The sequence below is a fragment of the Bos mutus genome, chromosome 20 (genome assembly GCF_027580195.1).
Source record: "Bos mutus isolate GX-2022 chromosome 20, NWIPB_WYAK_1.1, whole genome shotgun sequence".
Lineage (NCBI taxonomy): Eukaryota > Metazoa > Chordata > Mammalia > Artiodactyla > Bovidae > Bos > Bos mutus.
This window is the reverse complement of record NC_091636.1, coordinates 14,921,370-14,946,562: the sequence shown is the minus strand read 5'-3', so window position 1 is coordinate 14,946,562 and position 25,193 is coordinate 14,921,370. Positions and strand designations below refer to the sequence as shown.

At 41.0% G+C, this 25,193-nt stretch overlaps 1 protein-coding gene across 1 annotated transcript in view; it reads right to left on the bottom strand.

Annotated features, from left to right (window-relative positions):
• IL31RA (interleukin 31 receptor A) overlaps nt 1–25,193 on the bottom strand; it is a 73,430-nt gene that overhangs the window by 14,678 nt on the left and 33,559 nt on the right. The window contains exons 5-10 of the mRNA XM_005887383.2: nt 23,618–23,769; nt 17,338–17,503; nt 10,451–10,530; nt 6,857–7,073; nt 1,458–1,640; nt 360–461 (exon numbers count right to left, since the gene is read on the bottom strand). Coding sequence (XP_005887445.1) covers nt 360–461; nt 1,458–1,640; nt 6,857–7,073; nt 10,451–10,530; nt 17,338–17,503; nt 23,618–23,769 — 900 coding nt within the window. The remainder of the gene's footprint in view (nt 1–359; nt 462–1,457; nt 1,641–6,856; nt 7,074–10,450; nt 10,531–17,337; nt 17,504–23,617; nt 23,770–25,193) is intronic.

Below are 25,193 nucleotides of genomic sequence, written 5' to 3'. Positions count from 1 at the left end.
TAACTCTTAGGGTCCCTAGCTTGGTCTTTTCTGGTTATAGAGCTGTTAGTGCTGTTTCTTTGTGACTTTGGGCAAGTTGGTTCACCTCTCTGAACCTTGCTTTTGTGAGATGAGGGACCTGAACTTGATGATCTCTAATGTCCACCACAGCTTCAAAATTCAGTGACTCCATACTTTGACCACAACTGTGTCAACTACTACAAACGGTAATAAGTATACATAGCTTACTACAAGCTAAATGTGCAGCACGGATGAGCACGAAAGCAACTGTGAACAAGCTTCAGGCCTTCGCAGCCTTGGGTAAAGGATGGACAGGCCCCAGAGTTGCCTTTGCCCAGTGGAACCCTGTCCATACATACCACCTTCTTTGACATAAGCCTGGATGGAATATGGCTCGCCCACTAGGTTTTGCAACATTGGATACACAGAGATATTATAGCACCAGAAAGGTTCCAGTTCATCTGTAGAAAAAGGGGAGGTAGACAGGGAGTGGGGCAGCGGGAGGGAAAGAGAGAGAAGGAGGGAGGGAGAAAGAAGCGTTAGGTGCAGAGCACAGCATAGAAGAAGGAATGCTAGACTGACTTATGACCTATGACTTATGGAAGATATTTTATTTCCCTATCGTCTCCACATCTGGAAAATAAGGGACTTAGGTTGGATGGTCTCTAATATCTATGTTGGTTCTAACATTTTGAAACTAATTCTTAGAACCAAACCTGCACCACTCTGACAAAATGGTTGAGCCACCCAGGAAGGAGAAGTAAAAGATCCAGGCTCTTCTTCATCATTGATTTTGTTACATCATTTGGGGTGCACCACAGAATAAACTTAATTCTTCTTTCAATAGCATATCACCCTAGAGAACTCAGCTACCATAAATTCTAGCTCTTCTGTCTGTCTGCCTCCCTACATAAGTATAATTCTTCATATAGATGCTTCTAAGTATTAAAAAATGGTCAGAGTGATAGGACTGGGAGAGTGAAGCCTCACTTATGTGTCTTATATGGAGCAGGGACTTTCTTGAAAAGAAGGCTATTCTCTGTATCAGTCACTTGTGGAAGGGCCCTAGAACCTAAACATATAGCCAGAACTGAAGGAGGCACCCTGAGTAGGACAGATGGGATACAAAGTCTGGTGTTTCCACACAGTCACATGATTTCCACATTGCATCCACATGATCATGGTATCTGGGAAGAGCTCTCTGATGGTGGGTGTCCACCACCAAAGATGGTGCTTTCCGCCTGGAAACACGTCAGCTGCCTAGTCTGATGCTCACGGCTTCTTATTCCAGCACTGCTGGGAAATGCCAAGAAGCACACGTCACTAAGCTTGCCCTAGCCTGTCAAATTCTATTACTCACAATTTACAGGTATGAAGCCAAAATTAAGGATTTTAAAACTGGTGAAAACAAAAGTGAATCCTACACAGCAAGAACCTGTGGGGTCCGCACTGGCTACCTTGCTGGATTGTCCAGTTCCTGGCGTGAGACACAGACTCCCAGGAAATGGCCAAGGGCTTTGAGTCCAAGTCTGGGACCCACTCCACCATCCATGTATCGACCTCCAGAGCAGAGCTTTGCCACTCCACCACCAGCTGGTCCTGAGTGAGGCAGGTGTGCATGGCCTCGATGCAGTGGAACACTGAAAGGAGAGGAAAGACTGCTTCACAACACCGAACTCATCCTCCAGATGCACCAACCACATTTACATCTGTTCACTGCCCAAAGTGTAAAGAAGGTCAAAGTTCAGGATCTCCACTGCCACCTTCCACTAGGATGCTGTTTTTAATGTTTTTATTGTATCCCTTTTCCTTACTCTTAATATTTGATGAAGTGCCTTTTGTTATCTTCCCCATATTTGCCTGTTGCCAGCAGAGAATCTTACTAGACAGTTGATGACTAAGAATTACTGGGCAGCTCTGGGGTCTGTGCAAGTCAAAAGGAAAGTAAGCCTGAGACAAAGAATGATCTCTAAAGGTAGAATTTCAGGCATCTATAATTTTGTGACTGGGAAGCTGGAAGCTGGTGACCCTAAAATCATACCAGGGTGATGGCTTCAAATTTTGACCATCTAAACTGGTGCTATATGACCTGTCTATGCAGTCCCATCTTCAGGTAGGAAGAATTGTATCTGCTGCAGAAGGAGATAGACACACTCAGCTGAAGCACCTAGATGTGGGCCAATAGGTAAATGACTCTATTCCCCGCAGACCTAGCAAAAGGACAGGTGAGGAAACAGCCTACAGTGTTCTTTAGTAGAAAAGCTGAACATGTGGCTTCAAATCTAGTACCTGGGATCTAATCAGAATCAGAGAGTTCCCTTATTGAAAATGTTCTGGACACGCAGAAGAGAGGACTACTGGAGATGTGGGAAGGGAAGGAGGAGAAGGAGGGCATGAAGGAGTGCGGCTCAGAAGACCACAGCATGTGGCTTTCCCCTCCTCTACTCCTCACCACCTGCAACAACCCTGAGCCTCTAGAATTGGAATCCACAGGAAGCATGTTTAAATAAACATCAAAGATGGTCCTGGATGAGGGCAGAAGGGGAGATGGAGTCCCTCAAAAAAGCCAAAATGCCTCTTGAAGTTGGAAACTAGGCAAGTATAGAGATTTGGCATAAGAGTCCAGTGGGTAGTAAATTCTGCTATGCCTATGCAACAAATACATTACTATGAAATAAAATAGATAACTAATGAGAACCTACTCTATGGCAAAAGGAACTTTATTCAGTGCTCTGTGGTGACCTAAATGGGAACTCTTTGGGACCCAATGGACTGTAGCCATGGAATTCTCCAGACCAGAATACTGGAGTGGGTAGCCGCTCCCTTCTCCAGGGGATCTTCCCAACCCAGGGATTGAACCCAGGTCTCCTACATTGCAGGTGGATTCTTTACCAGCTGAGCCACAAGGGAAGCCCAAGAATACTAGAGTGGGTAGCCTATCCCTTCTCCAGGGAATCTTCCTGACCCAGGAATCAAACCAGGGTCTCCTGCATTGCAGGTGGATTCTTTACCAACTGAGCTATCAGGGAAGCCAAAGAAATGGGAAGGAAATCTAAAAATGAGGGGATATGTGAATATGTATAATGGATTCATTTTGCTGTACAGCAGAAACTAACACAACACTGTAAAGCAGCTGTGTGTAGATTAGTCATTAAGTTGTGTCCAACTCTTTGCGACTCCATGGACTGTAGCCCCCCAGGCTCCTCTGTTCATGGGCTTTCCTAGACAACAACACTGGAATGGGTAGACACTTCCTTCTCCAGGGGAATCTTCCTGACCCAGGGATTGAACACAGGTCTCCTGCATTGCAGTCAGATTCTTTACCATCTGAGCCACCAAGGAAGCTCCCCTCTCCAAAATCAACTATACTCCAATAAAAATTAATTTAAAATAAAAGGAAAACAACAACAACAAGCCCCAGAGGGTTGTGTATGTATTTAGGAGCCTCTGTTCTTGAAGCTCACAGTTGATGGGAAGGAGTCCTTTCCCCATACTGGGCCTTTATGAGAGACTCCAGCATCTGGTCTAGAAGCTAGGCTGGAGGATCTGTCAACTTGAAAGGGCAGCTCTGAGGAAGGGCAACTGAGACGTGGGGAAATTGTGAAGCTAGAGTGGGGCAAGCAGCACAGAGCCAGGAAATCAACCCCACCGAAGCCCTAGCGTCCCAGCTCTCTCCTCCCTGCCCTTCTCTGCTCATAGCCTCTAAGCATCCTTAGTCACTGTTTCAGTCAAGCTGAAAGTCATTATTGGAGCATTTGGAAACTTACTCAGCCTCTTGAAGCAGGTAACATTAGTGTTCCCTGATCGCCTCAGTTGGTAAAGAATCTGCCTGCAATACAGGAGACCTGGGTTCAATTCCTGGGTTGGGAAGAGCCCCTGGAGAAGGAAATGGCAACCCACTCCAGTACTCTTGCCTGGAGAATCCCATGGGCAGAGGGGCCTGCAGGCTATAGTCCATGGGGTCACAAGACTTGGACACGACTTAGAGAATAAACTGCCAACCGATCCCCTCTGATGCCTTTTTGCTGTCTTTATATGTTGCCTGCTTAGGATAACTTTGAGCTGTAACAAACTTCAGAGTTCCTGTGCAGGGTCAGGCTGGAACCACCCTCCCCAGGACTGTCAACTCAGATCGAACCATTATGGGTTGAATTGTGTGCCTGCAGAAGATATTCTTGGTATTGCAGAATGTAACCTCATTTGGAAAGCAGGTGTAAGTAGCTAAAATAAGATGAGAGTCCTTAGCCCAGTATGACTGGTCTCCTTAAAAGTGGAATTTGAATGCAGAGACAGACACACACAGGAAGCTGGTCATGTGAGGAATGAGTTGGATTAGAATTATACTGCTACGAGCCAAGAAAAGCCTGGGGCTTCCAGAAGCTGGAATAAAAAGGAAGGATCCTCCCTTGGAAGTTTTTGAGGGAGCACAGTCTTGCCAATGCCTGATTTTTAGACTTCTAGCCTGCAGAACAACGAGGCAGTTGAGTTTCTGTTGTTTGAAGTCACCTAGTCTATGGTGCTTTCTTGGGAATATCTGGGAAAATCAATCAGCATCTTTGGCTCAGCCTCCTCTTCCTCCTCTTCCCTGGCCTTCCTTCCTTTTCTGATTAATAAACCACTTGCACGAACATCCCAATTTGAAGATGGACGTGCGTGTTGGTTGCTAACCACACATTCTTTCTCTTTAGCAGCATTGGAACTCTGAGGAGCAGAAGTCAGGTCTAAAGAGTTAAGAAATAAGCACAGATTCTGGACCACAGAGGGTGTGGAATAAGCCATAAGTCAGTCTAGCAAGAGGAAAGGGCCTGGCAGCATTAAGGGTTGTTGAAAGAAGTTTCCAAGTCATTGTTCTACTGAATGTCGACTAATTGCCTCCATCACTCAATAGTCACTTTTTGGGCAATTTCTCCAAACACAATACACCCCCAGATGTGGTAGGAAATAGATTCCTCTTGAGAAAAGAGGAAAGGGACTTAGACTGCAAAAGCCGTTAATTTCTTATGATTTGCATGAAGTCAGTCACTCTGGGCCCATCAAATACCATTCTCAGATGCTAGAAGTGCTTCATCTTTGCCCACCATCCCAGCCCAACTTGAACCCTACCTCAACTCAGTACCAACCTCCTCCTCAGACAGTTGGTCATGTTTTGCCATGTCCTGCCTCAGACCACTCCACAGCTGTCTACTGGCTAAGGTCTCCTACAAGCAGAGCTTCTTGTCTTGGGGCCAAAAGGAACCTGAAGGTGTTTCTATTCCAATTCTTTATTTGAAAGATAGGAAAATAGGGGTCCACAGAGGAAAATAATCGTTCAGTGTCACACAGCAGCTGTGATCAGATTTCTAAGTCACTTTACTAAGTCCACGGTTCTGGATAAAATATATTGGACAAGTTTGGAATCATGTAGACCTGTGCTTAGAGTCCACCTGAGAGATCTTTGGGCAAATTACTAAGCTTTCCTGAATCACAGCTTCATCAACTAAAAAGAAAACCTGATGGCACCTATCCCATGGGTCATCTGAGGCTAAAATTAGATTGAACCATATCATTTTAGCACAATGTCTGACATATCCTAATGGACAATGCTGGATGATTACACCTAATGATTGTTAAGCTTACAATTATTATTATAACTATTCTCCAGGTGACTCTGTTAAACAAAATTCTGTAAAACATCACATTCTTAGATGTCTTAGACTGGGAACTGCAAAGAGGTCTGTAAAGGGTCAAATAGTAAACATTTTAGGTTTTGCAGGCCTCTGTTGCAACCAACACTGCCATTCCTGCACATTGTTGCAGAGACACAGGAGACGAGGGTTCGATCCCTGGGTCAGGAAGATCCCCTGGAGAAGGAAATGGCAACCCACCCCAGTATTCTTGAGTGGGAAATCCCATGGATATAGGAACTTGGTGGGCTACAGCCCATGGAGTCGCAAAAGAGTCAGACATGACTTATCAACTGAACAACAGCAATAAGATCTATAGAGAAAATAAAGCCAGGAAGAGGAAATAGATTGCCTGCAATTCCTTGAATAAGACTCAAAGAAGCTCTTTTATTCCAAAACAGGATATAAAATATAAGTTTGCATGGAAGTAACGTTTTTAAAATTACTTAATTAAAGGTGTAATGAGCAATTATTGGCAAGAATAAACATTACAGCCAACTCATTAGAAAAGACCTTGGTGCTGGGAAAGATTGAAGGCAAAAGAAGAGGGTGGCAGAGGATGAGACGGTTGGATAGCATCACCAACTCAATGAACACAAATCCAAACAAACTCCAGGGAGAAAGTGAAGGACAGGGAAGCCTATGGCATGGGGCAGTCCATGGGGTCGCAAAGAGTCAGACACTACTTAGAAACTGAACAACAACAACAATTAACATCAGAAATATCCCTAACTAGGTAGTCAAATGGGAGGGAGAAAAGGAAGAAAACAGGAGAGGGAACAGATCAAGACTGGGATATGGTCAGCAACGTGAAGGGAAGATCTCGAAAGACATCTTTTAGCCACTGAGGATAAACATGGCAGATCTGACAGTTTTATAATGCTCAATCCAGCTTATATTCACTCAGAATAAAACAAATACACGCTGCACATAGAACTTCTAGGCTCATGACTGTGTCTCGTATGATTTACGAAATCTCTGATTTTCAACACAGGCTTTATTCCAAAAGAAAAGTATTTCAAGAGGCTCATTAATTCATTGAAGATTATGATCACCCCACCTTAACCTAAAATGTCCTTACTTCATTTTCATTTTGATGCTAAAAAAACAGCAACCATTGAGAGGACAGGGACAACTCCTTGGCATATCAGATGGGGTTAGGCATCTAAATAAGAAGTTTATGTCATACTCACACTTTTCATCAATAGCTGGGATCCTCAAGGTGGCCTCTGGAGATTCCCCAAGAGAATTATAAGAACTCACATGGACCCAGTAGGTCTGGTTTCCCAGGTACAGTTCAGGCTGCTGGTTAGTAGTGTTCATTGTCTCTGTGAGGTTACTATTGTTTTCTGGAAAATACTGTATTTTGTAACCAAGAACTTTCTCCAGGACTGGGGCTCCTTTTGCCTTCTGAACACAAAGGAAACAAAATTTACTGCTAACAGCAAAGAAAGAAAGTCACTGAGACAGTAATGAATGGTGGGAATCAGAGAAGGGAGGCAATATTAGGTGCTACACTATAACCCTGTGATGATCCCTCTGGGATGAGTAACATACCTGTGCCATGTCAACCCTCCAAATGCCATAAGAGGTGATTTATAAATGGTCTCTTGGTATCAACCCTTGATAGAAGCCTAATTCCACAAAGCTAAACTAGCATGATGCCCAAACCAATGCAAGCAAATAACTCCTTATTCCTTTAGGCAGCATCTTTCTCTCTGTCTTAAATGAGGTTGTTGTTCAGTCGCTCAGTCATGTCCAACTCTTTGCGACCCCACGGACTGCAGCACGCCAGGCTTCCCTGTCCTCCACTCCTTCCCAGAGTTTGCTCAGACTCAGATCCACTGAGTCGGTGATGCCATTCAACCACCTTATCCTCTGTCATCCCCTTCTCCTCCTGCCCTCGATCTTTCCCAGCATCAGGGTCTTTTCCAGTGAGTCAGCTCTTCACATCAGGTGGCCAAAGGATTGGAGCTTCAGCTTCAGCATCAGTCCTTCCAATGAATATTCAGGGTTGATTTTCTTTAGGATGGACTGGTTTGATCTCTTTGCTATCCAAGGGACTCTCAAGGGTCTTCTCCAGCACCACAGTTCGAAGGCATAAATTTTTCGGTGCTCAGCTTTTTTTATTGTCTAGCTCTCACATACATACACAACTAATGGAAAAAATATAGCTTTGACTACCTGGACATTTGTAGGCAAGGTAATGTCTCTGCTTTTTAATACACTGTCTAGGTTTGTCATAGCTTTTCTTCCAAGGAGCAAGCATCTTTTAATTTCATAGCTGCAGTCTCCATCCACAGTGGGCTCTTTGGAGCCCAAGAAAATAAAGTCTCTCACTGTTTCCATTGTTTCCTCATCTATTTGCCATGAAGTGATGGGACCAGATGCCATGCTCTTAGTTTTCTGAATGTTGAGTTTTAAACCAACTTTTTCACTCTCCTCTTTCACTTCCATCGAGAGGCTCTTTAGTTCCTCTTCACTTTCTGCCTTAAGGGTGGTGTCATCTGCGTATCTGAGTTCACTGATGTTTCTTCTGGCAATCTTGATTCCAGCTTGTGCTTCATCCAGCCTGTCATTTCACATGATGTACTCTGCCTATCAGTTAAATAAGCAGGGTGACAATATACAGCCTTGACACACTCTTTTCCCAATTTGGAACCAGTCTGTTGTTCCATGTCCAGTTCTAACTGTTGCTTCTTGACCTTCATACAGGTTTCTCAGGAGGCAGGTAAGGTGGTCTAATATTCCCATCTCTTGAAGAATTTTCCATCGTTTGTTGTTATCCAAATACTCAAAGGCTTTAGTGTAGTCTAGAAACAGATACAGACATTTTTCTGGAATTCTTTTGCTTTTTCTATGATTCAGTGGATATTGGTAATGGACAGAGAAGCAAAAACTTAAAAGTTGAGGCATTTCCTCTGAGCCAATCCCAAGTCTGTTCTGGCCCTGGGTCATTTCTTTCCTGGAAATGTCCAGGGATTGGAGAGTACCCTGTCCTTTTATCTCCATACCACCCCCTCCAAGGAGAGAGCTAGCTTCCCCAACCAGACATTCCAGCTAAGAGGACTAGAACATTCAAGGTTACCCTACCAGACCAAATCCTTGGTGAGAAATGAAGGTGACCCCAGGGGCTCCAGGCCAATCTCTTTTTTTCAGCCTTGAACCTGAGTCCATGTTTTGCTAGAGATCAGTATGTTGAATATTTCTCAGGAATTAGAGGGCTTTCCTGTTTTTCTCTTTCTGTTACTGATAACACACAGAGATGAGCAGAATGACTGATTATAAGGTCAGAAGGACTTCAGAAGTCACTTTTTCCCACTGTCTATCTGGTTTGAGAATTTCCTTTACACCTCCCATGACGTAAGAAGTCAGTTAAAAATCTTCCTAATGACTGGGAGGCATTTATAATTCATGATAACTCATTCTCTTTTTATAATAAAATCATAGTTTATTGAGATATAATTCACATACCAGAAAATTCACTTAGTGTGCAACTCACTGGCTTTTAGTATAGTCAAGAGTTGTGCAGTCATCACCACGATCTGATTTTAGCTCATTCTTTTTTAAGCAGCTCTAGTTCTTGGAAAACTCTACAGAAGCAAAAGGAAGACCAGTCCCCAGGCGAGGGGGAGAAGAAGAAGGACGTCCAAGTCCATCTCACCTACTTCACAGGTTGGCCAACTTGACCTGTGTGGGTCTGGCCACACACAGGATGTGCCCTGGTTCACTTTCCTTCTCAGAACTATGTTGACAGAGTAATTCGTTTCCTCACTTGACTGAGAAAGAACTCGACAACATCTGGGATCAATTCTTGGAGATTTCCCAACACCACAGGCTGTGTTCTCCCCTGTCTGCTGCCACTGAGGGTGTCCTTCTCGTCCCCGGGGTGGGGACAGGAGAAAGGTAGAAGGATGCTCCAACCCTGAGGTAACTGGGAATGGAATGTCATTTGGAAAAAGCAGGGTGATTTCCCCATTTTCAAGAGCGTTTGAAACTTGCCCAGACTTGAGCAAGTATGAGCTAACCCAATGAGTATTTCCTGAGAAATCTGGAGACACACCAAAGAATCAGGGCATCTCACTGCTCTCCTCCCTCTCTTCTTTCCCCCACCTCCTCTCTCCTATTTTCTGGCTGTTTTTTCCCCCTCTGTTTGCCCTTTTCCTTTCCTACTGATTCCTTCTTCCCCTCCTTTTTTATCCTTTTTTCTACCATCACCTCTCATCCCCTCTTTCGTGTCCTCTGTACTAACCTGGCTCCTCCTTTGTTCCTCATTCCGAGGCCTCCATCCTACAAAGGCCCACTTGGCCCCTGTTCTATCCTTGCACCCCACTATCCCAGTGCCCTGGGGGGCACCTGTGCAATGACCTCAGGAACACTAGCAAGCTCACCCCCAAGCCAGTGCTCTTCTCCAGTGTGGGGGTGGGGGCTATATAATTTTACATTGCCTTGGAGTGAAGGCCAGCCAGCGACGGTTTTCTCCAGAAGGTCAAGGTGCCTCCTGCACTGACACTTACACTTTGTACCTGTCTCAGGTGTTAACATTTCCAAGTGTTAACATTTCAGATCAAAGAAGAAGGCTCAGGGTCTGCATTGCACATTCAGGACATCTACAAAATGACATACAGGGCTTTTCTGAGATAGGAAATCATTGTGAGATTTGGGGCATCAAAGCCTCTAGGGAAGGAAATTAAGGAGGTAAAATGTCCATGATCACATTTCTTAGAGGTATAAGAGACCAAGGCTTTTACACAGAATTATAAATAAATAACCCAGAGAGAGGTCACCTTCAACAACAGCTGCACTGGCCTTTTTCCATCCACTTTGTCTGATCTCAGGACTCTCCATAGATCCAGGCCATGTGGAGCTGTAAAGAATAAGAGTGAGGTGTTCAGCAGAGACAGAAGGGAGCTGTAGCAGAATATGGTGAGATTAGTGAGGCTGTCTGTTTAGAAAATGCCGTTGGGGAGGATTTGCTTGAGGGGGCCAGCAGGAGTAATGTGGAGAGTGGAAGACTTCGTTGCAATGATGTCTTCATGCTGTGGTTGAAGGACTAGAATCAACCAAAAGTCAAAAATAACAAAAGATCATTATAACATTAATATCAAAATAAATTAAGATCAAAATAACATTAATATCCTATATATAATCACTCCTCCCCTGCAATGAAAATGTTGGGATTTTCTTGTATTAGAACACTACTATAATGTGGTGAAAAGCTTTGTATTTTGTGAAAAAAATAAAACCATAATCATGTAGGGCAAAAATTAAAAAAATAAAATAAAACTGCTCTTGGATCTGATGACTTAAGGTAAGCTAAAATAAAACGACAATAGATCCAACTGTAATATAATTTATCACTCAAATCTGGATTGATATATGACATCTCCTGCCCTCTACCATTCACATACATGAAAGCTAGGAATAACATAGATAACTGCTAAAGAGATTTTATATATAATTTATGCCATATCTACTCCCCAAAGAGATGAAACCACACACTTACAATGTTATAAAGCACAACAAAAAAATCAAAGAAGAAAGAAGCAGAGAAATAATCTTTCCTAAGCCCCTCTGTTAGCTCTAAATTTAATGCTAATCTTCCAGGCAAGAAGAGTAAAAAAGATAAAATTTAGTTGTGTATTCCTTATGGACTGAAATAAAGAACACATAGAAATCATTGTGAAGAGGCAAGTTTTTTCAGGCTATGGGCATTAAATTCATAAATGGAATTATCTTGTAGATCCAGTCAAAAAAGACAAAAGATAACCTAAAACCTGATGTCTGCAATCACAGTTGAACAAAAGTACAAAAATATGGCAGGTGTACAGTTCTCATGGTTGTCTTCTATGAAATGCAAGATCATAATGTGAAAGCTAGGTCCATGCATTTCTCCAGGGAAAAACAAGACCTGAAGACAGTACAGTTCAAGTGTGTCAGCTTCTGATGATCTACCTATTCAGGGACAAAGCTTAAAATAAGAAAAAAAGGAGAGAGAGCAACTTCTATTACACTTGACCTCTGCACTGTATCTCCCAAATATCTTGTCTCAAGGAGTTTTGGCACAAAGTGGGCCACTGGTAATTTATAGTTGAACCTTCTGACATGTGCCTGAAATTTCAAAATGCTGAGCTACTGACTAAAGAATGACACATACATTTTAGTCAAGAGAGGAAAGCAAGGTTCTAAAGAACTGTTCAGAAGGCTATTGGCCTGTAATTTATGAAATTGAGGAAATGTCTCTGAAGCTGCAGTTGATGAACACTAAATCTTTTTTTGAGGAAATCACATGGATGAAAAGAATGTAATTCAGTCTCCAAAAAATGGGGTCTGCCACTCAGGCCAAGATCTAAACTATTTTAGTATTGAGAGACTATTTTTAGGGACTTTTTTGTTCTTAATTCAGGTAATTGAGTGTTTAAAGTGAAATTACATACTGAACCCTAATTAAAGACAACTTCATAATGTAGAAATGTGCACTAAAGGGCAATTAAGTCAATGACCTGTCTTGTCATCAATGAAGGGTGACATTTCTACAACTACGCCTGCAGAAGCCAAAGTGTGGGTAACAGTCTAACTGCCAGGTTCCAAGTCTCCCAATGAGACCTACTATAATTCCATGTAAGTTCCATACAAGGAAATTGAAACTATTTAAACTTTCTATATGACTCAATCTGCATTCCATTGAAATGTTGTTATACAAGCTCTGCCAGGAGTTTTCCCAAAGGTCATTACCGAATCAAGAGACTGGACAGTCAGGACTCAACTTTCTCAGACACAGAGTAACAGGTTTCAGCCTGTCAACAGGTTACAGCCTGAGCTGTAAGTAAAGACAGCGTTCTTCCCAGAAGACATTCTTCTCAGCACAAAGCTACGAAGTCATGAGACCTTCATAGGTGACCCACAGAACTGGAAAGACTCTCAATCCATCTCTTACTTGCAGAGTCTCTCTGTTCCAGTTACATGGAAGTCAGACTCTGGGATAATAATATTGAAAATAAGAAAGAAGAAACCTAAAGGCAAAGTTTTCATTACAAGCCAGTTCCAAATACTCATCTGAAGCATAGACAGAAACAAAAATAAACTGATTATTAAATAATTAATCATTCCAGTCATTGATTAGAAAGAGTAAAATTCTACTTAGATTTACCCCATAGGCAGCCACTTAGTTCTAGTAGGTGGTAGACAGTGCTGATGAATGAATTTAATCAGGTATTTTCTCCTTTCATTGTGGTCACTATTTCCTGCAGATGTGTTCCAAAGAGAAACAGTCTTCCTGATGTAGACTTCCTACAGACGCAACTTTTAGTAGAACAAATGGCTAGCTTTTACATTTTCTACCATTATGTGTGCATGCTCAATTGTGTCCAACTCTTTGCAACCCCATGGATTGTAGCCCATCAGGTTCCTCTGTCTATGGAATTTTTCATGCAAGAATACTGGAGTGGGTTGCCATTTCCTCCTCCAGGAGATCTTCCCGACCTAGGGATTGAACCTGCATCTCCTGCATTCATAGGTGGATTCTTTACCATTTGAGCCATCTGAAAAACCCTCTTCTACAAGTATTACAGTCAATTTTCCATGATCATAAATTGATAATGAATAAATTAATAATGCAGCTTAACCAAATGGGGAAAAGTAATAATTCTGTATTTGTGAAAGAATAATACTAAGCTTTTACAAATTTGCCAAAATATTCACATATTTGTGGTGGTGGTCTAGTCACTAAGTCATGTCTGACTCTTGCGACCCCATGGACTGTAGCTCTCCAGGTTCCTCTGTCCATGGGATTCTCCAGGCAAGGAATACTGGACTGGGTTGCCATTTCCTTCTCTAATTACATATTGGAGTTTACATATTCCAAGGCATCAACTGTTTGGACAGATGTAGTAAGAATTTGCTGCTCTGTTGTTCCAGTTACAATCTGGAAATACCCACAGTCACCATCAATCAGTACTTTAGACACATTCTACTGCCTTTGCTGAAGATAACACTAAGAATCGCTCACTTTTAGCAAGTGTCACATACTAAGCATTTTACCTGAATCATCTCATCTAACCTCCACAGGCTTATAATTAGGTACATCAATATTACTATTTCCTCTTCTGAGGTGTTAAGAAGTGAGACAATTGCCCAATATAACTTTTAAGTAACAGAGCCAGGAATTGAATATTATTATATCTGTTTCCTGTTGCTGTTCAGTCACTAAGTCATGTCCAGCTCTTTGTGATCCCAAGGATTGCAGCACTCCAAGCCTCCCTGTCCTTCACTGTCTCCCGAGGTGTGCCCAAGTTCATGTCCACTGAGTTGGTGATGTGATCCAGCCATCTCATCCCCTGCTGCCTTCTTCTCCTTTTGCCTTAAATCTTCCCTAGTAACAGGGTCTTTTTTAATGAATTGGCTGTTTCATGTAGTATGCATGTTTCATGTAGTATATATTTATATGCTTAAATGTGAGTAAATAATCCTAATAATCAATATATTGAAATGTAAAAGAGAAGAGTACCTCATATTCTACTTAAAACAGAAATTTTCAAATTAGAAAAGGTTTGAGGTGGTGTGTGTAAAACAGCTGGCATTTCATTGTGAAACAGGGAGATATTTTATGAATTAGAAGAGGATAAATTAGGATTTGCTTGGGGTGGGTACATTTTCATTAGTTTCTTCTGGGATTCTGAAAAAATTAAGAAAAGCAAAAATTGTCCAGTGGTAATGTTAACAGATGTTCATTTTATTTAATTAGCACAGGGCACAGAGAACACTAGGATCTAGTGTTTGGTGGTCAATCTTAGCCAAGCAAGCTGAAATAATAAATCAGTTGAAATGGTAAATCTAATTTCTAGCAATGAAAGAAGTGTATTAAATTGACATTAGCAAGTGGTTGGACTGTGATGAACTTAAGACACTGAACCATAATGATGCTAGGTCTCTAAGCAGAATGACAGCTACAGGGAGGAGAACTGTACAAAACAAGGTCAATCCCAGGGTAGAACTCACTCTCCAAGATTGCCTGCTAAAAGGTGTAGCAGAGGGAGAGGGCAACTTGCACAAGGATATTGCTTGCATTTCGTCCTAATATTTTAAAAGAATGGGATCAGCCAAGCCACAGACAGCAATAACTGAGCACTCCAACAGATTATAACCATTGGACCATTTTATATTGTACAATTTATGTGCTGTTTGGTATTTGTAAACTAGTATATTTGTTTTAAGATTGGATTATTTGAGATGATGTCTATAGAGTGCTCCCAAATACGGCATAAATTTTAATCAAAAATTCACATTAGGTCCACAACTTGACTAGTTTTGTTTTAATCATGCACGTGTTTTTATTTATTTAAAATTTATATGGCACTTACCATTTGTAAGGCACTGTTCTAAGCATATAAACACATAATGATTATAAATTTTTTATTACTTTTCTCTGTATTCTTACAGTTGAGCATGGAAGCTTGGATGCCTGAATACCGTAGATTAATAGAATCTCAGAGCAAGAAGGGACTTCAGAGGCCATCCAGCCCAATCCTTTATGTGTGTCACATGAATCTTTGTTGTGACTACATCCACCAGTGAGTAGTCCAGACTAAGCATGAACATCTCCAGTGGGAGATACGAAATTCAGAAGGCACCAGATTATTCCCAGACATATGATCATATGGGCAAACATGCCAAATATCTGTTAACACTAATTTGGTTGTCATGGGAAACTCAACCAGGATCCAGGGGAATACATTTTTGCCATATAGACCAGGGAACACAGGAGCTGACCCCACATGTTGCCTAAGACCAGTGAGGGACTTGTTGTAAGATTGATTAAGAAGGGCCTGAAATCATGCCCAGAGGTGGGGTGGGGGCAAATTCATGGTCTAGAACCAACATGTCTCAAACAAAGTTAAAGCCTCAGAAGGTTAGAATGATCAGCATTTTTCTGTTTCTTTGACATATTTCAGAAGATGTGTGGCCCTTGATAGGTATTCATTTAATTAGTCATTCATTCATTGTAGTAGGTTGAAAAACAAACACCAAAGATCTAAGTACAAATCTCTATCACCTATAAATATTACCTTATATGGCCAAAGGGACTTTGTACATGTGATTGGGTTAGGATTTTGAGATGGGGAGATTATCTTGGATTATCCCAGTGGGCCCTAAATGTTATCACGATGGTCATTACAAGAAGGAAGCAGACAGATTTGACACAGAAGAGGAGAAAAAGGTAATGTGATAACAGAAGCAGAGTCTGGAGTAATATGCTTTGTTCATAGGAAGGGGCCACAAACCAAGGAATACAGGGAGCTACTAGAAGGTAGAAAAGGCAAGAAAATATATTCTCCCTTCAAAATCTCCAACTGTGACAACATTTTGACCTTAGTCCAGTGAAACTGATTTTGGACCTTTGAATTCTAGAACTAGAAGAGAAAAAGAAAAAATGTGGGCTTCCCAGGTGGCGCAGTGGCAAAGAATCCACCTGCCAATGCAGGAGACACAAGAGAGGGGAGTTCAATCTCTGAGTTGGGAGGATCCCGTGGAGTAGGAAATGGTAACCTGCTCCAGTATTCTCGCCTGGAAAATTACATGGACAGAGGAGGCTGGCATGCTATAGTCCCTGGGGTCACAAAGAGTCGGACATGACTGAACAACTGAGCACACACACACACCCACAATTTGTTACAGTGGCCACAGGAAACTAACACATTCATCAAACACTTATTGAACATCTACTGGGGTCAGGCTCTGGGCAAGGCTCCTGATTTATAGAGCATGGTAACATGCTGAGTGACCCTGAACAAATTAACATCTCATCTATCTCACTTGCAAATGGAGGTGATTCTACATATTTCATAGGGCTTTTCGGAGAATTAATAACACTAATAGGAAATCTATCAATTACTGAATGTTGATTATGGGCTAAACACATTATCTCATTTAATCTTTAAAATAATACTAAAAAATAGGTACCACTATTAACTCAAGTTTATAAATTATAGTTCATTATGGAAAAGGGGAAAAATTAGTAAGGAGACTGAGTCTTAGAGTTTGTGTATCTTGCCCAAAGTTACTCCGCAGCCAGGCTGGATTTTATATGAAGCCCACAGATTTGAAGTATTGGGTTGGCCAAAAAGTTCATTCCAGTTTTTCCCTAAGAGGTTATAGAAAAACTCAAATGAACATTTTGGCTAACCCAATAGTATTCTTAATTACCATTCCTGACTCATGGTAACCATTCAATCAAGGTACAATCCTCTTCTCCTTCCTTCCTTCACTATAATTAAAGATGTGACCTTTTTTCTCATTAGTTATACCTTTATTTTTTAGCAGTAGCTCAGGGTTTGCAACATCAATCTTTATCATAGGACATCTTTAAATAATATTATACTACTTCAAGCATAGTATAAGAAATTTATACAAGTATTCAAGATATGGTCCTTTGCCTTCAAGGCAAAAAGCTGCTAATGTCACTAACATCATCGGGGGAGGGCCAGCTTATCCTGTAGGCTCAAGCATGTGCCATGCATGCCCTGTGGAGGGGCACTGTACAGACTCTCTGGCTCTGGGATTGCGGGATTCCATGATTCCCAAGTATGGCAAAGTACTTGACAAAATCCACAAAGGCTCAGTTCAGTTTGCCCTAAACCAGAGCAGGCAAAAACGAAACCACAAGGGACCAACTTGCCTTCTTCCACAGTTACTCCCATCTTTTCTTGACTCCAGCCACTCCAGAACCTTGACTTGTGAACCACACACTGCAGAGCTACAACGTACTCTGTAAAAGCCTGCAGCCCTGTGAGGTTGTATGCTTCTTCTTCATTCTTACCGCTTCTGGTGAAGTTGACTTCCATCTAAAAGACAAAGACAGCCTTGAGCTGGATGGGAGACCGCATGTTATCTTTCCATTTTTCTTCTTTACTTCCCAACCTTCTCTTACCTTTCTGAACTAGCAGCATTATATTTCACCTTTTTTAATTTTCATAAATAAACTTCTACACATGCCTGGAGACTGTTAGCATCAAAATAGAGGTGAGTTACCCCAAGAACCACCACCCCTCCCCTTTCTTGTTTCTAAGCTTGTGAGGTAGAGATTCCTGCCTCTGGACTGGATGTGAGTGAATCTTGCTGTTCTGGAAGATGCAGAGTGGAGTCCTGGCACCCAATACGGGCCTCAGTTTAATTTCTGGAGGTGACAATAATATGTAGAGATAAGATCTCAAGGAACAGCATGTAAAAGACACCTTGAGAGTATTAAATTCAAACTCATGTCATGAATGAAACCCAGACAAGTTAAGTGATTATGGACTACCTCAGCATTTATAATCAGCAGAACTAGGATCGGAGCACAGATTCCTCTCACTCTCAGACTCTTTCCTTTTATTCAAACTTCCCATTTCAAATGATTGGTCTTTGGGTGATCACTCAAGTTGCTAAAGATCTCAGTATCCTAGATAAATAAATTCATTTTGACACTCTCTCAATGTGAAGAACAGGGAGAGGCAAATAAACCACCTCCCCTTTCTAGACCTCAGTTTCCTTGTTAGTAAATGAGCGTGTTGCTTTCTATAAAAGTCCCTCTGGACTTAACTCTCCACAAGAAACTAGAAATTCAGCTATGTCTTACTGAGCATGATCATTGTTGCTACAGCATGAACTTTAAGCTGTAGGTTTATATAGATTTATATTGAGCTTATTAATGAAAATAAACTGTAATTACAGACATGACTACTTTGTGAGGATGCACACCAGCCCATAGAATCTGGCAAGAATAGGAAGTCCGGATATCGCTTACGTGTACAACAACAGCTGTGAAAATAGGTACACAATTGTAGGTGCTGGGCCTAAAGGAAACTGGGGCAAAATGAGGATGTGCCTATGTGGCCAACAGCTGAGCATCCCAGCTGCAGAAGGATGGTTCTGAACTCCCAGTCTAGTGAGATGGCATCAGAGCAAGGAAGCAGCATGCAGGCCTGAGGGCAATTTTGCTGCTGAACCCCAGGTTCCCTGAGCACCTTCCTGCAAAAGCCCCTGGAGACGTTGCAGTGGTAGAACAGGGCTGTTGGGAACATATCTTGGGACAATTCATCATCTCTGGGGAAGTACCCTCCCCAACTGACCTCAGTTATGGGACTCAGTTAAAACCAGATTAAGACCTTTGAGAGAAGGTCAACCACATGGTATTCTCCAGGCGTAAATCAAAATAAAAACAGTGTTAAGCCATAAAACACATGCAAGGGAGTCTAATGACATTCTATTTTACTTTTCATGCTTTTTAAAATACATAATATTCTTCTTCTATTTTTAATTTCTCAAAATTTTCCTTCTGCTTTGCTAGTACTCTCAGCACATGCTTGGTCTCTTGCTGGTTCTCCTCACAATCAGAAAGCTCTGTTCACAGTACCTATGCAAACCTGTTCTTTCAAGCCCTAGCCTCAGGGCAGTAAAAAATGCAATTAAATTTCCAAAGAGTGCTCCTCTACGGCTTCTTTACTGTGACTTTTTTCCAGGCTATATGGCTTTGGTCCTCACTGGGTCCAAGATCAATTGATCCTCTATATACAGGCTTAAATCTAAAATTTCCTGAACTCAGTACAAGCAATGGACTCCTACCAAAACACTAATTAACTTCACCAGTTTTGTTTCTAACAACCTGTATTTTGTGCCAAGTCCTAGCTTATTCCAAGCGTTTATGTGTTAAGAGATGGGTCAGAAGTTTTGGAGCAAAGCCTAAATCAAATTCTTAAAACTGTCTTGAAAACCTTTGGTAGAGTGTTTACATGGTTCCCTTTTATAAAAGTAGAAACCCTTTACACTACGGCCATGGGAAGGTGGTTTGGAGGTTAAAGTATGGGCAAATGAATGACTGAACTTGGCCTCACAAAACCTGAGCTCAACTCTGTAACTTACAAATCTTGGACAGATGACCAAAGCACTCTACATTGCAATTTACTAATCTGTAATAATAATGGGGCTTCCCTGGTGGCTCAGTGGTTAAGAATTCACCTGCAAATGCAGGAGATGTGGGTTTGATCCCTGTGTCAGGAAGATCCCTAGAAGAAGGAAATAGCAACTCATTCCAGTATTCTTGCCTGGGAAATCCCATGGAGGAGGAGCCTGGTGGGCTACAGTCCACAGGGTCACAAAGAGTCAGACACAACTTACTGACTAAACAACAACCACAATAAGAAGAATAGTGATATCTTATTTATAGGAGGGGTTTCCCAGGTGGCTCAGTGGTAAAGAATCAACCTTCCAATGGAGGAGACACAGTTTCAATCCCTGAGTTGGGAACATCTCCTGAAGAAGGAATTGGTAACCCACACTAGTATTCTTGCTTATGTTTTCCCAGTAGTCACATATGGATGTGAGAGTTGGACCATAAAGAAGGCTGAGCACCGAAGAATTGATGCTTTTGAACTCTGGAGTTGGAGAAGACTCTTGAGAGTCCCTTGGACAGCAAGGAGATCAAACCAGTCAATCTGAAAGAAAATCAACCCTGAATATTCATTAGAAGGAATGATGCTGAAGCTGAAGCTCCAGTACTTTGGCCACCTGATGTGAAAAGCCTACTCATTGGAAAAAATCCTGATGCTGGGAAAGACTGAGGACAGGAGGACAAGAGGGTGACAGAGGATGAGATGGTTGGATGGGCATCATCAACTCCATGGACATGTGTTTGAACAAACTCTGGGAGATAGTGGAGGACCAGGAACCCTGGTGTGCTGCATTCACAGGGAGTTGCAGAGAGTCAGATATGACCGAGCGACTGAACAACAACATTCTTGCCTGGGAAATCACATGGAAAGAGAAGCCAAGCAGACTATGGTCCATGGGATTTCAAAGAGTCAGACACAACTTATTAACTAAACAACAAGAATTTATAGGATATTTGCAAGGATTGAGTAGCTTAGAGTATAAAAAAGCACTCTGTAACCCATATATTGTGTGCGTGGGTGCTCAGTCTCAGACTCTTTGCAATCCCATGGACTGTAGCCCACCAAACTCCTCTGTCCATGGGATTATCACAGCAAGAATATTGGAGTGGGTTGCCTTTACCTCCTCCAGGGCATCTTTCCAACACAGGAATTGAAAACAAGTGTCCTGCAGTTCCTACATTGGCAAGTAGGATTCTTTATCATTGAGCCACCTGGGAAGCAAACCCATATATTAGCATCACACAAATATGAGTCTTGTTATATGAACGTATTGGGATTTTGAAATTAGTTTTTATGTGGTTTAGTTTAATTAAACATTTATTGAGCATATGTGGCAGGCAATAAGAAAACTAAGATGAAAATCAAGGTCTCTGTGTTTGAGGAACTTATCATCAAATATGGGGAGAGATGAGTTTAAGTGACTATGTTAAGTGCAATGACAGAGGAGGAGCACCTATCTAGACTCCCAGAAGAAAATACGTCAGACCAGAGTTCTGAGAGACGAGTGGATCTAGCAAGGTTTAGGCCAAGAGGAGACGTACAAAGCAGAGAGCTGTTCTAGGCAGAAGCACAGAATAATGAAATGACATGACGCAAGGGAAACTAGCAATTCAGAATCACTAGAGAAGCGAGAGCAAGATGGAAGATGAGTTTGGAGGGGTTGTTAGGGGCCAGACCTTGGAGGGTTAAGAATTTAGGCCTTTTCCATTGACAATGGGATGAGAACCATCCAGACAAGACTGGATTGGTTTAGTTGGATTTAGAACTGATTAGACTTGGTTGTGGTTGAGAACTGAAAGGAGAGAGATTCTGGTTGCACATTCCACTCTCCTTCCCACTTTCTCCAGGTTAGCAGGAGGAAGGACCTCTTCCTTCCAGGGTATTGGAAGGAGGGAGGCAAAGATAAGTACAGATGCAGGTAAGTTTATCAAAGAGGTGGGGTACAGGATGCTAGGGATTGAAGTAGCTTGCATGTGTTGCCCTCACTTCGTATTGTAAATGGTTTAGTAATTTTCCAGGGGAATATAGATCCTGGCTTATTTTTCTTGTTGGATTTTATAAAGTAGTCACAGGACTCTGGGATCAGACAAAAGAAACCAAGGGTTGCTAGACAGTAGATCACACAGAAGTTCCTCAGATTCACTGAGCCCATGATATGTGGTATGAAGATGAGCTTATGTTGTGCTGGGGAGTGTCCTACTTAGGGGTTCCTTTCTGGGTTCCAGAAACTACCAATCAGTGAGTCTTATATTCTTATAGTCAGTTCTAGGAGAATGGATCCAGAGTTGGCACAGAAAAGAAGCTGAGAGGAAGAGTGAACTCATTATTTCTCTTGACTTGAATATAAGACAAGTGAAACTTAACCAATTTTCTTTTCTGAAAGAGTCCTAGTCTAGTGGAGGATGCAATAGATATAGTACGGTGGGCTTCACTAAAGGAAACAGTCTAGTGATGGCCTCATGGCCAAGATGAAAAGAGGAGGCTGAATGACTGTGGTGGCCTTCTATATTCAAAGAAGCCTGAGTAAATGAGCTTCTTTTAGCTCAAAGTAGAGGCTGATATCTTTGGATGGGCTCTGATATAGTCATTCTTTTTGATCAATGATTAGATGAAGGTATAAAAGTGTTATCATATCTGAAGATATTAAAAAAATTAAAAAGTAAAAAGTTAACTCTAAGGTTTATTGAAAAGTTATAAAGTAGAAAGTTAACTACAGGCTTTGGGTAATAGAATAAAGATTCTCAATAGGCCAAAATGATGGATAAGTCCAACCTGAATAAATTCAATAGGAAGAAATAAAACATCAGCATTTTAGGTTAAAAAGGGATAAGTTATAAGACAGTGGAAATGTTCTTACTAGAAAATCTTTTGTGTGTTGAGGGGAAAGTCAAAGATTTAAGTGATTTAATTGGCTGGAAGCTAAGAGTGAATAATGTAAGTTGGTTAGAAATAGAAAGTTGATATAAGATCAAACTGCATTATGGAAATATGATAATTATTTCTGAATTTTGTGGTAAGAAAATATTTCTCAAGATGCAAAAGACAATAAATATAAAGGAAAAGGTTGATAAAATTTGACACTATTCATATTAAGAAGTTCTGTTCCTCTAAAGTTACCATTAAGAAAGTGAAAAGGCATGATGCATAGTGAGAGATGTTTACAAGACACATAAAAAATGAAAGACTCATAAACAGAGTATGTAAGTAACTGCTATAAGTCAATTAAAAAATCAGATCATCCAACAGAAAAAAGTGTGCAAAAGGCTTAAATCAATATTTCACAAAGAAGAATTCCAAGTGGCCAATAAATACATGAAAAGACATATAATCTCATTAAAAGTCAGGTAAGTGAAAATTAAAGCCATGATTCCATTGTGTACATGCAACAGAAGACTACACTGGGATAAAAATGTATAAACTCCAGCACTGTAAAACATGAATGGATCTTAGAAGCACAATATTGAGAGAGAGGAGTCAAACATAAAGAAAATACAAAATATATGGATTCCATTTATATACTGTCTCCAACTACATTGCTTAGGGATGCAGGCTTACATGGTAATACCATAATAAAAAGCAAAGAAGTAATTACTATGAAAACTAGGATAATCATGAGTTCTAAAGGCAGGAGGAGTGTGTCATCAGAAAAAGGTAGGCAGGGGGCTACAGCATGCTATTTTTTATATCAGTGGTTTTTACATGCACACTGACTTAATCTGTTAAATGCAATATTTATGTTTTGTTCACTTTCTAAATATGTGCTATAGATCACAAAGCTTAGAACAATTTAAAAGGAAATTCCCAAGCTATAGACTTTCAAGAACCAATGTAGCTAGACACAAAACAGAATGAAATGCAAAAATAAAGATGCATATAGTAAAACACTTTTCCAATCTAAAAGGCCCAAATAGGAAACTGGGGAGAAAAGTATTCACTATTGTCTCTCTTAAATGTAGAAAATGGAAAAAATGATTCCAGATCAACAAATGTCAACAATTCTCTTAGAAACATTATAATGGCATAACTTACCCAGTGGGTACTATTTACTGCTCTGAATCGAAGTGTATAATTTAAAGTAGATGACTTAGGTGCCAACACAGGCTGTGTCCATTTTATTTGAACCATTTGTTTGAGGCCCAAAACTGGTTTCACACTGGAAATCTTAGGTGGCTCGATTTTAGCTGAAAATAAAAATCATACAGTTTTTGTATTTGCACAAAGACCAGAAAGTGCTAATAACATCCACCCAGAATTGCAAAGGAAATCATAGTGCATATTCTATGATTTAGTGTATGCAAAAGGCAGTAGGAAAGCAGGGCATAAAGAATGCTGCTACCTCCCACCCCTTCAAAAAAGAATGTACAGTGAGGAGAGGCTATATTTCTGTGGGTTTCTTTCTTTCTTTCTTTCTTTTTTTTTTTTTAACAAATCAGCCTTTTACCGACTGGGTCAGATCTTTTGTCAAACAGAAGGGAGGTAAAAAGAAACTTCATGACCAGAGAATGGGTGGTTCCTCTTGTCTATTCTCCCCATCTCTCTGTCTTTGACCCCCAGGATGAAGAAGTGCTCAGTAGAAAGCACCTTCATTTCCCCTGAACACTACAAACATTCTCACCCTAAATCTCTCCTTGAAAAAGGTTGGGGGGGGGTGTTATAAAAGTAACATAGGCTCATTTCAAAAATTATTTATTTAAATTTATTTATTTGGTTGTGCCAGGTCTAAGTTGCAGCATAAGAATTCATAGTTGTAGCTTGTAGGATCTAGTTCCCTGGCCAGGGATTGAACCCACACCCGCTGCATTGGAAGGCAGAGTCTTGACCACTGGACCATTAGGGAAGTCCCCCAATTTTTTAAATATAGAAAAACTACAAAGAAAAACTTTAAGTCAATCATAATTCTATCAACCAGCATGCATGCTAAGTCACTTCAGTCATATTGGATTCTTTGTGATCCCATGGACTATAGCCCACAAGGCTCCTCTGTCCATGGGATTCCCCAGGCAAGAATACTGCAGTGGGTTACCATGCCCTCCTTGCCATCAACCAGAGATCATCATTATTAGCATTTTGGTGTATTTCCAGGCTTTTACCTATACAAAAATTTGTACTTTTTAAAAGAAAATTGATGTTATGCTAAATAAATCTTTTGTCTTTATGAAAAACATTATGGAATCAGCGAACATCCCTTTGCATTGAAATTTTTCAAAACATGTTTTCAAAGCTTCATAATATTCTCTTATAGAGAAACAGAATTTGACACTTTCTCTATTAGTGTACTGTACATAGTGTTTCCAATTTCTCGTTTTAAAGCCCCCCTGAAAACAGAAGCTGAGTCTCAATCACAAGGCCTTTGATTAACACTTGGTACTTAGCAAATTTCAGATATTTGTTAAGTGAACAAGTAAGTGGATAATAGTTGTATCTTTGTGTGTATCTCTCATGGCTTCCTTAGATCCCCTAGGACAGAAGGATTAAATTAAAAAGTATAACCATTTTGGGGCTTCCCAGGTGGTTCAGTGGTAAAGAATCCACCTGCCAGTGCAGGAGATGTGGGTTTGATCCCTGGGTTGGAAAGATCCCTTGCAGAAGGAAAGGGCAACCCACT